Source organism: Nyctibius grandis, chromosome 4 (assembly GCF_013368605.1).
Source record: "Nyctibius grandis isolate bNycGra1 chromosome 4, bNycGra1.pri, whole genome shotgun sequence".
NCBI lineage: Eukaryota > Metazoa > Chordata > Aves > Nyctibiiformes > Nyctibiidae > Nyctibius > Nyctibius grandis.
In genome coordinates, this window is record NC_090661.1 from 65,808,321 (window position 1) to 65,823,770 (window position 15,450).

Sequence of the window (15,450 nt, forward strand, 5' to 3'; positions counted from 1 at the left end):
GGAATTTGCTCAGATAAATTTTTCTGTCTTTTTTTTAGTGGAGTTTGTTTGTTTGTTTAAAGGCACAGAAGGAAGCACAGAAATAAGACAACTTCAGTAGATTTACCTGGAGAGTTTTGACCTGTTTTTTCAAAGCTTCCAATGACACCACAGAAGGTTTGCACTGGTCTATGCAGTATAAATATCTTGTTGTCATCATGCTGACTTCTGCATAAACTTCATCATATACTCTCCACTGCTCCAATATTGACTGCATTGAGGTCTTCAACTGTGCAACCTGCAAACGAACCACTTTTGTTACTATTTCTTGGGTAGTCCTGACATATAAATCACCTTTAAATTGACTTAAAAATCAAAGCTCAATGCTCACTCCATGACAATACACAAGAATTTCATAAGTAGGAGTATTTTCCTACTTGGTAATGAATTGTGCAGGCTTCAAACCAAGCAGTAAACAGAATTTAGAGTGAAGTATAAGAATTTGCTGGAAATAAAAATTTAACCAGAGTTAAAGGTAGCACTATTCTGTCAGCCACAACTCTAGAACCCCCCAAAAAGTACTGAAATAATGAACTGCTTATTCCTTCCTGCCAAAATCAAGCTAAAGTGGGAAGAAGTTAAGAGCCTTAATCTTCTTAGGAAGCAGATAGTTTGATCCAGAGATCAAGTTTCCTTTTAATGAAAATTTGAACAGAAACTGTTTTGTATGGAAGAAGATGCTGCTACAATATTCTGGAAAGCTATCATCCCTCTTATGCCACTGTGCTCTAATAATGCAGGTCCACCTGAATTGCAGTCTAGGAACTTCAGGATTCTCATATAAAATTAAATGATGGATATCTTCTTTGTTTTCTATGTCTCTTTCATTATTGCAGCCATTTAATCTATACTGGGGCAAGCATGGTTTCCATTTGCCACATACTCCTAGATATTGCAAACACAAACCTGCAGTCCTCCTTCAGTATGATTTGTCATTTTTATCCTTCTGTATCAAGTAAGTACATAAGGCATGTCCCGAGTTAGACAAAACATTCATCTAGTTCAGTATCTATTTGCAGTCATGCCAGTACCTGACGCTTTGAGAAGAGCATGAAAACCAGGCAAGCAAACAAGCCTGTCTCCATGGGACCTGGCAAAGCCAGATGCCAGATTTCAGTTCTGACTATGCAGCCACGCAATGGAAGATGGAGACTTGTTCTACACCATAGTGCATGCTAAATAGACTGCATGGATCATTGTATCCTGGTATCCTAGTTCCAGGCATGCAGGAGTAGATGGATTAATCATCCCTATTCTCATTTGAATCATGGTATAGGTGGGAGGAATCTCTAATCGCTTTTTGTTGCCTACAGCTAATTACTGCCCACACAAGGGAGACAGAAAGACATTGTGCTCGTGAAATGTCTCTGGGACACAGACTCAGTCTTGAGATCAACCTACAGACAATACAATCAAGATATCACACCTCCTTAGACCTATATTTGAAACCACAGCCTGGCTCTGCTGAGAACAGTCACCCGTGGGAAGAAAGCTGCACTCGGTGTTTCATTGCACGTGAAGACAACTAGGCTGTAAGAACATTCTGCAGTTTGTAAGTTTGATACTTAAGTCATAAAAATACTAAAAATAACGTGGTCCAGGGTGACTGTAAGAAGAAAAAAAGCACTAGGCTGTCAATCCTGCCAATTTCTATCCCCACCTCTACAGCGGAAGGAAAAACTTTCATCATGTACACACACAAAAATCTCTCTGCTTTCTTGGTGAGAAACAGCCACATCATTTCTGTTGAAACCTAAACCAAGAAGCAGCAGATCCATTCTGGACCGACACCTCATGTGGAAGAGTTCATGCAAAAGGGTTCAGGTTTCACAAAGTTTTGAGGAACAAAAGCAAGGCATTTATAACAGAAAGTGTAAGGTAATCTTAACTATAAACACATTCACTGCATCACGTATAATCCTCTACAGTATATGGTTATTTATTATCACAAATTTAAATGCATAAATGTACTCATTATTATATCTTCTGCACCTATCAATTACATCTAGATAAAAAAGATCAGTTCCAAGTATAAAGATAATATAACTATAAATGCAAACTGCTGGGGGGTCAATTTGCATGGGAAACCAATCTGCCAGACTCTCCTTGAAGCAACTACATAGGATTTGAAGATAGCAAAAACCATCCAGGTGTGTGGACGAAAGAGTAATTGGGAGATGGAAAAGCTACAGTGAGAACAGGGTGGGAGTAGGCAGCTTCCACCAGCGTACTACAGGGGAGAAAGACAAGGGTATGAAAGAGAAGCAGATCGAGTAAGAGAGTTTAAGGTTTCCATTTTCAACCTGACAGAAGAATAGCAGTGCTATTTATTTTCTTAAACTGCAGATGGGGGTCTGCCCCTCCTCCCCCTGTATTCAAACTACTTCGAGATCAAACTGTTTTTTCTCTCTCAACCTTGGAAATACATTAATTTACATTAGGGTAAAGACTTAAAAGGAAGAGATAAGAGCAAGGAATACCTTGCATATTTTTTATACCAGCTCCTGCCATTCCATGGAGAACATTATAAAAAACACTGGTGGCAGGAATATGTAGTTGAGGAAATCTGAACACAAACAAAGCTTTTACCTGGCTTACAATGCTGTCCACCATTTCACACAGCTCAGCTATCCTGAAAGACAGAGCTTCTGGGGTTTGTTCTCCACTACCATTCAAAGCCAAACTCTGTTTGAGCTCATCAAGAGTTTTGGATTTAGTTGTGAGCTGATTTTCTAGCTCCTAAATGAAAAAAAGAAAAAAAAAAAAGAGGAAGATAAATAAGATCTTTTAATGACACCACAGAAAAAAACCTTCTGTGTGAGGAGCTTAAATAAACATTCATTCTTTAAAACCAATTCTGTGTAATTCTCCAGCCATGCAATACCACCATCACCACCATCATTTCAACTCTGATACAGAACAACTGCTTTACAGGAACTCAAAATGACAGTGGCTGCTTTAGACCGTCTCCTGCAGATAGAGCTAGAATCAGTCCATTTAGTGTCAGCATGAGCACTGGACAGCATGCTTCGGAAGGAAATCATCAGGAGCTAATTCCTCAGCCACCATGCAGGCCTCTTTGTACCTCTCCAGATGCAAAAAGTAATGCAGCTGAACTTTTCTTTGGGCAGGTTAGCATTCGGGTCCTCCTCCGCTCCAGCAGACAAAGGTAAGATAGGAACTCATTTTGCAATGTGAGAGTCCCTGGCATCCTAACAATTTCTAGAAAGCTATTTTTAGCTTGTCCTCTTAGTCAGAGGCTTACTCCCATGGGAGAAACCCCACTGAAATCAATGGAGATGCCTTGGAGAATAGCTTCCCCCCTAACTCAATCAGCAAGATTATAAACTAGTCTTGACACGCTGGGGAAAGCTCAGCAATAAGTTCTTCACAACACGAGTAAATATCTATATGCATAACATTTTCCTATAATACTACATTTAAAGCCATGACCTTTTTTCCCCCCACTTACTGTCCCCAAAACTTTTTCAAATTTGGACCTCATTTTTATTGAGCAAATTAATTCTAATGAAACATTTTAGCCACCTGCATCCTAGCACTGTACTCTGCTGTGAGCGGGTTAGTGTTTTAGTCAAAGATACCCTGAGTCTTTCTTCCATTCTGGCCCCTCGATACATTTCAGAGTGCTTCAGAGAGACAAGTAACTCGGTATTAACAGAGCGCTCTAGGCAATAAAAGCAGCCTACTACAAGAGAGACACACGTAACCATGGAAATGAAGGAACAAATATTCCATGATAAAAAACAGAGAGGGAACACTGTACTGAATGAAAACAGCAGACCGTCAGAGTAATAGGAGCCAATTATTAGCTGGCTGCACCTGTACTAATTTTGAGGGAGACGATGCCTAGAAAAACACAACAAATCAAAGGACACACAGATTCTTGAGGCTGGTGCAGAGAGACTATATTCTAGGGCAGGAGTATAGACAGTTGCTATTTTTCCAAATGGGACCATAGAGTTTCCACAACACTGCCACCATAGAGCTCTTGAAACTAATGGAATTGATAGCTTTTGCCATAGCTGTGCTGAACTGAGAACTACTTCTTTTGGAGGCATTTCAGATTGCTGCACAACACTCCAAATACTATGGAACAACAGCAGATCATCTTTAATTGGAGGGAAAAACCATAAAATAGCAACTCCCATTAAAAGTGGATGTGACTTTATTACCTGAACCTAACACGCTTTAATTAAAATTACATTGTAGTCTTCTTCTAGGAAATGGCAACTTCCTTTACATTTTTTCTGTTAAAATCTGTGTTCTTTAGTCTGGATTCAGCAAAGTGCTAAATATGGCTTTTACAATAATATCACACATATAACACTTTACCTTGCAGTCATCTAATGTGTTCTGTGCAGAGATCAGACTTGCTGGTGTTTGTAAAGATCTCAGTCGATCATTCTGAGCTTCCAGCCAGTTGCGTAGAGTCTGTGCTTTGTTCTCATTTTCAGTAATATCCTCCAAAATGTGTTGCAAGTCTTGTATCTGAAAGTTACAGAACTATTTTAATGTACTTAAACCTAGAGGTGGGCAGAAACAAGACTCCCCCTTCCATGACAAAATTTGAGATTGCAATATTTACATTGAAAATACTATTTATAGAAAATATTTTGAAAGGAAAAGCTAAAAAGTTTTACTGGCTCTTTAGGATCTGACCTTTTCCCTGGGAAGAAAACAAGGCAGTGTGGGTTCTGGAGCTGGCAGACTGCTGACCTGACAAGTTGGGGGACCCTGGGCTACACGGACACATTCATATGGAGTCCAAAAACCTCTTTCTCCCTAAAACCTATCAACAAAGCTACTAACAAGCAAGGAACCTCAAGTCTCCTATCTTCAGTCTTGGCCCTGAGGATCCATTAAATCCTAGAATGCAGTTTCTTGAAAAAGGCTAGAGAAGAGAACTTCCCTCCCACTCCCCAGTTGAAATTTCATCATGGAAATTTTCAATTGTGCAGGAACTGAATTTTCCACTTGAAAATGTTTCTGGAAGCCTTTCTGAGTCAGAAAAATTTGGGAATTTTCTGTTTGATCAGCGGTCTTTGTATGTGGATTCAGGGAGGGTAGCTTCTCCCAAAGCCCTGTAAATTCAGGAGAAAAACAGAGATGAAAGAGGAGTGTGCTGGTAGAGGGATTCATTCCAGCAGCCTCATGTTTGCATTTTGGGATGCTAACCTTCCCCTGGTCTTTTCCATATCACAAGTCACACTAGCTTTTCTGAGCTCTGGGGCACACAAGCAGCGGCATCTAATTCTGGAGGTATGGATTATTTCTAGCCTCACTAGAATAAAGTAATTCTGAGGCACCGCCTGAAACATTTTCTACAGAGAAACACAGATGATGTGCTGGTATAGTTAGGCTACATGTAGAATTTGCCTATCAATCAGCTGCTGATTTTCAATGTACTCCATTGGGAAAGCATATTTAATTACTGCAGAAGGAGGGCACAGACAGAGAGTAACCCATTTCCAGTGACTCAGGAGGGCTGGAGCAGGGCTGGGAACTGATCCCTGCTGTGCCTTTTCCAGCAGGGTCCTAAGTCCCCATCTGAATACGGCTGTCAACACTACTTACTTAATAACTACTTTTTTGGCAAATCCAACTGCTGCAACAGGAAAATGGGTGGTAGCTTAATATATCCCTATTTCTCATTCCCATCATATGGCATGTGGAGGGGTTGTTGCCTTTTTTGGTGCTGTGTTTGCTGAGCAGGGCCTGGTTGGTTGTACCAACCAGTGTAGCACCTCTCCTTTCCACAAACCATCCAGTGTTTTCTCCCATTAAGTTTTAAATGCCCCAACTTTCACAGCACCTAAAGCTTCAACAGATTTCACTAACAGGTTCCCCTGCAGACACTACCCTGAGTTCTTCCTTTTTCGTAGGTTTCTCAATACACGTCTTCTTTGTTGACATGTCACTGACTGTATTTTCTTCATATGAGGAATCTTATTTGTTCCTCCTAATACAGTCAGCTAGGGTAAATCCCAGGCTGTCATGAAGAGCAGATTTTTTCTATTTTCCCTTCCTGAAAGTTACAGGAGCATTTACTCTCCCAGACCTTGCTAAGGTTTGGATACCTGCCCACCACCTGGTAGCTGATGTGCTACAAGACCAATCCATAGGCTGCCCATGAGACAGCAGGGTGGACAGACAGCAACAGCAGAGAGCACAGGGAGTCTCACTGCGATTAACACTGTTTTCAGACTCAGGGAGAAAGGCTGCTTGCAAAATACAGAGCACTGGCACAGGTAAGATCAGAGTAGTGAGAGAGAAAGCAACGAGAACTCAGTCAAACCTTTCTGTTCAGAGATGCCTGCAGCATGTGCCACCGCAGGTTCATCTCTCCAAGACACTCAGCAAATTCTGTCCTTTCATACCGCTTGCTTTCCACATCACAAGTGCTCATCTGCAAGAGTGACTGGTTCACAAAATCTACCATCCACTGTTTAAAGTTCATTTCCATCATATAGTCCTGGAAGAGGGGAAAAAAAAAAAAAAGAAAACGTAAAACAATTAATTAGTTTGGCAGTTTTAATCTGATCAGTTCCAGTGATGCTTCAAGGCATAGTTATGGGACATTCACGGCTGATTCTGAACTATGGCCTAAAATATTTTTCTGAAAGAGATCTGGCTGTAGGAATAATTCTCAATTTTTACCATTCTGTATTTGTGTAGCTATTTCCATCCACTGAAACTTTTGCAGAAAATCACTATCATTACGTGGGTAGCTCAAGGTAAGAGCAGGCTAGTGCCGGAGCAGGGACTAAAACCGAGGGGTACCAGACCCAATACTTGATCCATTGGACAATACCATCACACTGCCATGGGCCCAGATTAGGCTAAGACCACGGCCTTCCCACACTCCTGTGACTGACAGATAAGTGCAGACAAGAGCTTGTCCTTATCAAAATACCTGGTATTAGAATAGAATATCAGAACAGAATATCAGAGTATCTGGGAGGAAAGAGTGTTCTCCGGCATCAGTGTCCTTGCCCACAGAGACGAGAGAGAAGCTACATGCAAAGTGAGAACAACATAAGGGAATGCCTTTTTATTTCAGAAGGTCTTAGGAGAAGAAGGGAGGAAAGGGCTCCTCATCGTATCTAATAGTACCAAGAAAAAAGCCACCAGGGAATACCACAGTAGAAGTAGAGGTACAGAAGCCATAGCTGCTTCCCTGTAGGAATTCATGACCCTCATCCCAGCTTTATTCTCCACATACACATCCCCACATTGCTGAAAAGTGCAGAAGGCACATGTACAAACTGATCTCTAAATATCCAAAGGGTTAAAACCAGCACCTCACCTACATGTACCAATTTCCAAATCCAACTGATATAGAGCAAAATGTTATATATCTGCTATACTGAAGCACTTTGAAAGAAATGCTTATGTTGGCACTTCCCTTACGTGCAGTACCAAAGTGCCTGAGAACTGCAGCTGCAGACTGAGAACTGTTGTCATGTCTGAGCCCAGAGCACTGCTCGGTAGCTCTGCAAAAGCAGAGCAAAATATGGCTCTATAGGGTTGGGCTCCCTGGCATCCATGGAGGTACAAGCATGGCTTGAATACTTCCTGTGGCTGGGGCAATCAGCCTCTGCCATTGGTGCTTTAGCATCTGAACAGAGCCAACAGTCTGCTGCAGCCTCTCTCTCTGCAGGTATGTTCATCTTGTCGCTCTTTCCTAGCAGGTTATCTCTTTTGATGAAATGTAATATTGAAAACCCTGTTCTCTAGTTAAATGGGTCCTGGCTATGGAGCTCCAAAATTACAAGGCATTCCTTGTTGAAAAGGCAGACTAAAACACAGCGTGAACACAGACTGTATCTTCCTAAGGAAGCAAAGCTTTCCTGCTCAACACATTTTATAATTTAACTGTAAGAGAGAGAGAACAAGCGAGACAGATGGGACAGCATGAGGAAAAGGAGATTATAGCACAGCAGGCAGTAGCTGTACTGCAGGGCAGGCAGTGTTTTGTGTGGCATGGAAGCAAAAGGTTTTTATGAAGGAAGATGTTAAGACACCTTAGAGACTGTTTAAGGAAGCCTCCCGAGAGCAAGGGGAAGGATATGACAGTGCCTGTAGGCTGTTTCCATCCTTGTTACAGCCAAACACCTTGCAGATGGCCTGGACTTACAGCTTCCCATTTACCTTGTACTTCTGAAGGAGGCTTCTGACTTGGACAGCACTACGTTGTGAATTTATTGGCTCCTCATGTCCCTGCTGTTGTTCCACATGGTCCAGCCAGGTCATTAGTTCAGCAATAGCTTCCCGTGATGAAAGTTTTTCCATCTGAAGCTGGGGGTAAAGCATATAATGAATCCTCCACACTCTGCTTGTTAGAAATATCAAGGAAGATGACATCTGTATTTTTAGAAAGGCTCAGGCACTGTAATTGCAATTATCGGGGTATGAACTTGAAACTGAGCCCTGTGCTCCAGAGGGGCATATGACTTAAATTAAGAAAAGTTCGAGAATTCAGAAATTTGAAATAAAATTCTTTCTAATTGTAACAGACTTTCATATAAAACTGTAAAGATAACAGATAGGTGCAAAACAGCCCAGCAAGAAGACTGCAATAATTAAACTACAGTACAATACTGGGGATATTCTGAGAGCAAGACAGACACCTAATTAGGGAAGAGGTGCTTTGGGGGCCTTATGGAGCAGCCAGCTGAATCCCAGCAGCAACATTTTAAAGTAACTAGCTTGAACTGAGAGATGGCAGCAGAGTTTCTCCTCACCTGGTGAAGCTTTTCTTGGATGGCTGGGAGCTCTACAATCAGTTCTCCCCAGTTTTGCTCAAAATTTGCCAAAGATGACCTAAGTGCTGCAGTATCAGCTTGTTTCACGTGAAAGAGCTGGTTGGCACTGCTCACCACAGATGACTTCAGGGAAGATTTTTCATCAACTTCCTTAGAGAATATCTGAGGTGCATGGGAGAAATTTAAGAGAGGGTAAATATATATCTATTCAAATAAGGAAGACAAACCAGGTTTTCAGTCACAGGATGAACCACCTCAACAAACAGATTTTAGCAACTTTGTAAAGTTCAGAAAACCTAAACTCAACACGTTCTGGAAGCAGGTAAGGCCTTTTTCTGCCCAGCTCAATACAATGCTGAATACCACCTTTTGCTCCACAGGGATTGTGATATCCCCATCCCCACTTCACACAGTGCTCCAGGGAGCAACCCCAGTCCTTGAGTTTCTGGCCAGCTCACGCCTACCAGTCCAACCTTCGTGGCGCTTTGCTTTCCTACTGTGCAAGACTCCCTCTGTCAGGCCTCACACTGGCGCTGAACCTCCTGGCTAGTCATACAAGGGGAGCACAGCACCGGGGGGGCAGGCAAAGACATGAAAAGCAATTCAGTGTGTTTCTCTTCCCTGACTTTGGCTCACCATCCTCACAACCCCACTCTTTTCACCCCTGCTCCCTGAGCCCACAGTCCAGATTAAGTTGGTAAGTGGCCCATCAGCTTGGCTGAACTGCTGTATCTGGTATTTGGCATCAGGAGCAAGACAGAAACCATGCTATTATGCTGTAAGTGCATCAGAGATCCTGGCCTGGCTGTGATGTGTTGTAGTTGGGAGCTCATTACGAGAGGATTCCATTCTGATTTATGCACTCTGGCTGGCCTCCCAATCTGAAGGAAGGTCTTTGATGGTCTTCCATTCTCATAGTTCCCCATACAGATAATAGGGTGGCTTTGGAGCACACAGCCATTCAGTGCTATATTATGTGGGCAGCTTCTGGGTCATGGCAAATACAAAAACCACTCAAAAGGGTCATTTTCACTGGAAGTCACCATGTCTTATCTAAACCTGGCAGGAGAAATTACTTACAAACAAGCTGTTGATGTTATCCCTGATGGTGGGAAGATCTTGTGACACATTGAGAGACTGCTCCTTCCAAAAATTCATTCTCTGCTGAGCAGAATCCAGCCATTTCATTAATTCCTCCGAGTCTCTGTTGTAGCTACAAGCAGGAAACAAAACACACAAACATCTCCTAGCTGAGTCTAGGATACATTTTTCACCCTCCGAGTTGTCCTCCTCTCTGTGAGAAGGCATGTGTTATGCTGCTACATAACCCTGCAGAAGTACAGCGACAGCATAGATTGATGTGCAACACAGCAGTTCTGCTGGACTACACCTGAAACTGTTTCTATCAGCTCTTTTCAGCTGTTCTGCTCTCCCCGAAAACATTCTCTTTCTGTATTCAGCCAGCAGTTGCCAGGACAAGCTCACATGGGTGGAAAGAGCTTTGCTGGAGGTCAAAACCACTAGAGAAGATTGTGCACACTGCAAGATATAGTGCAGAATACACAGCAGGGGTAAATACCAACAAACACTGGCATGCTCTGTCCGCACTATGGGTCCAGCCAGCCAGAGCTCAGAGCACACAGACCAGGTGCAGGGAGAGCTGAACTTGGTACAACAGCTAGTGGACTGGGCTGTAGAGCCCCAAACTGTCTCTACCTGACTGACAGGACTACATTGACTGTTGGCTTGGGGCATGTAAAGCATTGAGCATGCTTGGGTCCTTCCCCTTTGGAGAGCTTCAAAACACAAGTTGAGGCAGCATGTCAGCCAGGTCTTGAATGCTTGTAAGGTGGATAGTATATGTGCACAGACAGGTGCATTATGTCTTTGCATGGGAATCAAGGCTAGCTTGCATTCGGAGCAGGCCAAAATGCTTAGGGCAGCGTGATTAGAGCTTCTGTTAACACTGCCAGCGTACAAACTGCAGTACGATGCAGCTAACTCTCACCTAGATGCACTGACTTTGCAATGGCAGCAATCAAAACATTCCTACAAAAGTAAGCAGGAAGTGAAGCACTTGTCTACACAGTGAGAGAAGATCAGCTGTGTAATAAAGGGCCACTTTTCTGATCCCCACTGCTTTTTTTTTTCTTTTTCTCATTTTTAAGTTAAAGGATCTATGTTATTTATTAATTCACTGTCACATTTCAGAAAATATATCTATAGAAGGTCAGAAACTAATTTCTAGCTGATATCTCTACTTGCTGACTTATACCCACCTGACCAAGAGTTTGAGTAATGTCTGAAGTCTGTGTAGTTCATGGCCAACTTTTTTGGTTAAGGACAACCACTGCTCTTCCATCTTCCTAATCTGGCTTCTTATTTCTGGACAGTTCACAGCAGTCAGCAATTTCTTCCCTTCTTTCATCATCTGGTACAGCCTGGCATGCTTTTCATCAACACCACTTTTGATTTGCTATCAGAAAATGGGAAGTTTGCAAAACAATAATATTTTAAAAACTGAAAACACAGCTAGCAAAACATGTATCATTTATTCTAACATCTTAAACTCACGTTTCCTCTGTGATGCATTTTAATTTCCAAACAGAAGGAATCTGTACTTTATTACATGCAAAAGAGACAGCAGGCTCACTGCTGTCCATGTAGCCTGTACACCATCTTCTCTCAAATATTTGCATTTGAAGACCAAGTTCTAAAGTAGCTGTAGTCCTTACTCTCACTTAGATGAACTCACAGCCCTTGGCTGAAATTAGCAGCCCAATCGTCTGCTACTTTTAAATGTAACATTGAAGTTTTCAGCATGCATCCACACACAGACAAAGAAAATAGTGCCGTGCAAGCTAGCTTATAGAATCATAGAATGGTTTGGGTTGGAAGGGACCTTAAAGATCATCTAGTTCCAACCCCCCTGCCACAGGCAGGGACACTTTTCCTCTAGACCAGGTTGCTCAAAGCCTCATCCAAACATGTTCTAACTCATCTTACTGCCAGCTCTACAGATCCACAAAGAAAACCAGCCAAAGAGACAGACATGCAAATACCTGTAGAAGTGCAATCCTTTCCGTTAATCTTTCTTCTGTTTCTTCAACCAAATTCACAGAAGGCAACATAGAGGTAAGTGCCTCTAACTCCTTATTGAAAGCTAGGCATTCATCATCAAATTCCATCCATTCCTAAAAAATACATTGCATCATTAACATACCACACATCAATCTGCATTTTTGCTACACAAGACCAGGGCCCTAGTGCTTATTCTAGCATCAGCAGCTTTTGCTTTAATGAAACAGAACACGAAAATAGGTGAACAATATGGAAATATTTAAGTGAGACATAATTTCACCACAGATGAATTAATTAATTCATTCTTGACTGTCTTCAAGATTTCTTATTTTAAAATGGTACATTTCATTTTTTATTCTCTAGGGGTGTTTTAAGATCAATTTTTAGGTTTTATTTTAAAGTGGTCTGGTATTTTTGAGCCTTAAAGGGCTCTCCTTTCAGTCCAGGCACTCAGAAATTACTGCAAGAAGTCATAAAGTCCCACCCATGTCAGAGTAATGGGTTGAAATGTTGACTTTCAGAGATTTTCAAAGAAAAAGACAGTTTGCTGACAGGACAATTACTAGCCAAAGAATCACTGGTGCAGAAAGGGTTCCCCTAGATGCAATCATTCTCCTTCTTCCCTCCAGCTTTTAATCTGGGTTTCTTTTGACTCATTACCTTTAACAGGGTCTCTAAGTGTATACCATACTGGCAGGCCTTCTGCTCCAGCACCGTGACTTCATTCACCAGCTCTCTCCAGAAGTCCTCTCTCTTTTGTAGGATGGAGGGAGTCACTTTCTTGGAAAATGTTTGCATGAAAGCCATGTGGGTCATGAGGTTGTGGAAAAAGTCCTGAAAAAAACAAGTTAAAGCTTGTTTAAAAGCTTCTTTAAAAGACATTACACACCCACAGCAGGAGTATGGAGAAGACAGACAGTTTCAGGGTCTCTCATAGCTGGAGTCAGAAGCCTTCCTGCATCACCCCAAGATGTGCAGTTACTGATCATTTTACAGCTAGTCAAGAACTAGTAATAGAATAGAGTAGAATAGACTAGAATAGAATCATAGAATCATAGAATGGTAGGGGTTGGAAGGGACCTCTGGAGATCATAGTTTCCAACCCCCCTGCCAGAGCAGGACCAATCTAGGGCAGGTTACACAGGAACGCATCCAGACGGGTCTTGAAAGTCTCCAGAGAAGGAGACTCCACAACCTCTCTGGGGAGCTTGTTCCAGTGCTCTGTAACCCTTAGAGTAAAGAAGGTCTTCCACATGTTGAGGTTGAACTTCCTGTGCTCTAGCTTGCATCCATTGCCCCTTGTCCTGTCACAGGGCACAAGTGAAAAGAGGTTGCCCCTTTCCTCTTGACACCCAGACCTCATATATTTATACATATTAATCAGATCCCCTCTCAGTCTTCTCTTCTCCAGACTAAAAAGCCCCAGGTCTCTCAACCTTTCCTCATAAGGCAGGTGTTCCAGTCCCTTAATCATCCTCGTAGCCCTGTGTTGGACTCTCTCCAGTAGATCTCTGTCCCTCTTGAACTGGGGAGCCCAGAACTGAACGCAATACTCCAGGTGAGGTCTCACCAGGGTAGAGTAGAGGGGGAGGAGGACCTCCGTCGATCTGCTGGACATACTCTTCTTAATGCACCCTAGGATACCATTGGCCTTCTTGGCCACAAGGGCACATTGCTGTCCCATGCATAACTTGTTGTCCACCAGGACTCCAAGGTCCTTCTCCACAGAGCTGCTCTCTAGCAGATCGCCTCCTAACCTGTACTGGTGCATTTTATTACTCCTTCCCAGGTGCAGGACTCTGCACTTATTCTCGTTGAACCTCATTAGGTTCCTCTTTGCCCAGCTCTCCAGTCTGTCCAAATCACGCTGAATGGCCGCACAGCCTTCAGGTATATCAGCCAAACCTCCCAGCCTCGTATCATCAGCAAACTTGCTGAGAAGACACTCTGTCCCTTCATCAAGGTCCTTGATGAAGATGTTGAACAGGACTGGACCCAGCACTGATCCTTGGGGGACTCCACTAGTTACAGGTCTCCAGCTGGACTTGGTACCATTGATTACCACTCTTTGGGCTCTATTGTGTAGCCAGTTCTTAATCCATCTCACTGTCTGTTCTTCTACCTCACACTTCCTGAGCTTGCTCACGAGGATGTTATGGGAAACTGTGTCAAACGCCTTGCTAAGGTCAAGGTAGACTACATCCACTGGTCTCCCTGCATCTACCCATTCAGTCACAACATCATAGAATGCTATCAGGTTAGTCAAGCATGATTTCCCCTTGGTAAATCCATGCTGACTACTCCTGATAACCTTCTTCTCTTCCATGTGCTTAGAGACGACCTCCAGAATAAGAGGCTCCATCATTTTTCCAGGGATGGAGGTGAGGCTGACTGGTGTTTGCTGGATCTTCCTTCTTGCCTTTTTTGAAGACTGGAGTGACACTGGCTTTCCTCCAGTTCTCAGGCACCTCTCCTGTTTGCCACGAGCTTGCAAAAATGATGGAGAGTGGTAGAGCAACAACATCAGCCAGTTCTCTCAACACTCTTGGGTGCATCTCATCAGGGCCCATGGACTTGTGCATATTCAATTTCTCTAACTGATCACTAACCCAGTCTTCACTGACTAGTGGAGAGTCTTCCCTCCTCCAGGCTTCCTCTCCTACATCCAGGGTCTGGAGATCACAAAGGCTGGTCTTAGGATTAAAGACCGAAGCAAAGAAGGTATTCAGCAACGTTGCCTTCTCTGCATCCTCGGTTATCAGGGCCGCCGCCTCATTCAGCAGAGGGCCCACACTTTCCCTGTTCTTCCTTTTGCTACTGATATATTTGAAGAAGCCCTTTTTGTTCTCTTTTACTTGCTTTGCCAGTTTTAGTTCTAAGAGGGCTTTGGCCTTTCTTGTTGCCTTCCTACACGTCCTGACAACTTCCCTATAGTTCTCCCAAGTGACAAGACCCTTCTTCCACGAACTGTAAATTTCTTTCTTCTGTGAGATTTCCTTCAGAAGCTACTTGCTCATCCATGCAGGCCTCATAGCACGTCTACCAATTTTTTACTCAAGGGAACGCACCTGTCTTGGGCTTGGAGAAAGTAGTATTTAAAAGACCAACTTTCGTGGGCTCCTTTGCCCTCCAAAGTCTTAGCCCATGGGATTCCTGCAAGTAGATCTTTGAAGAGTACAAAGTTGGCCCTGCAGAAGTCCAGGGTTGTAATTCTACTTATTGCCCTACTTCTACCTTGTAAAATACTAAACTCCACCATGTCGTGATCACTGTCGCCAAGGCTGTTCCCAACCTTAATGTCCCCAACTAGTCCTTCTTTATTCGTTAATACAAAGTCTAGCAGTGCACCTCTTCTCGTTGGTTCCTCCACTACCTGCATTTAAGAAGTTACCATTGATGGACTGCAAGAGCCTTTTTGACTGAACATGCCTAGCTGTGTGGGCTTCACAACAAATATCAGTGATTAAAGTCACCCCTGAGTACTAAGGAGTGTGTTCTAGAGGCTACCTCCAGTTGTCTGTAGAAGGCCTCATCAACATCTTCT

At 42.9% G+C, this 15,450-nt stretch overlaps 1 protein-coding gene across 1 annotated transcript in view; it reads right to left on the minus strand.

Annotated features, from left to right (window-relative positions):
- SYNE2 (spectrin repeat containing nuclear envelope protein 2) overlaps nucleotides 1-15,450 on the minus strand; it is a 209,653-nt gene that overhangs the window by 56,690 nt on the left and 137,513 nt on the right. The window contains exons 79-88 of the mRNA XM_068397626.1: nucleotides 12,567-12,740; nucleotides 11,888-12,019; nucleotides 11,105-11,301; nucleotides 9,906-10,038; nucleotides 8,805-8,987; nucleotides 8,212-8,358; nucleotides 6,356-6,532; nucleotides 4,393-4,548; nucleotides 2,629-2,778; nucleotides 107-277 (exon numbers count right to left, since the gene is read on the minus strand). Coding sequence (XP_068253727.1) covers nucleotides 107-277; nucleotides 2,629-2,778; nucleotides 4,393-4,548; nucleotides 6,356-6,532; nucleotides 8,212-8,358; nucleotides 8,805-8,987; nucleotides 9,906-10,038; nucleotides 11,105-11,301; nucleotides 11,888-12,019; nucleotides 12,567-12,740 — 1,620 coding nt within the window. The remainder of the gene's footprint in view (nucleotides 1-106; nucleotides 278-2,628; nucleotides 2,779-4,392; nucleotides 4,549-6,355; nucleotides 6,533-8,211; nucleotides 8,359-8,804; nucleotides 8,988-9,905; nucleotides 10,039-11,104; nucleotides 11,302-11,887; nucleotides 12,020-12,566; nucleotides 12,741-15,450) is intronic.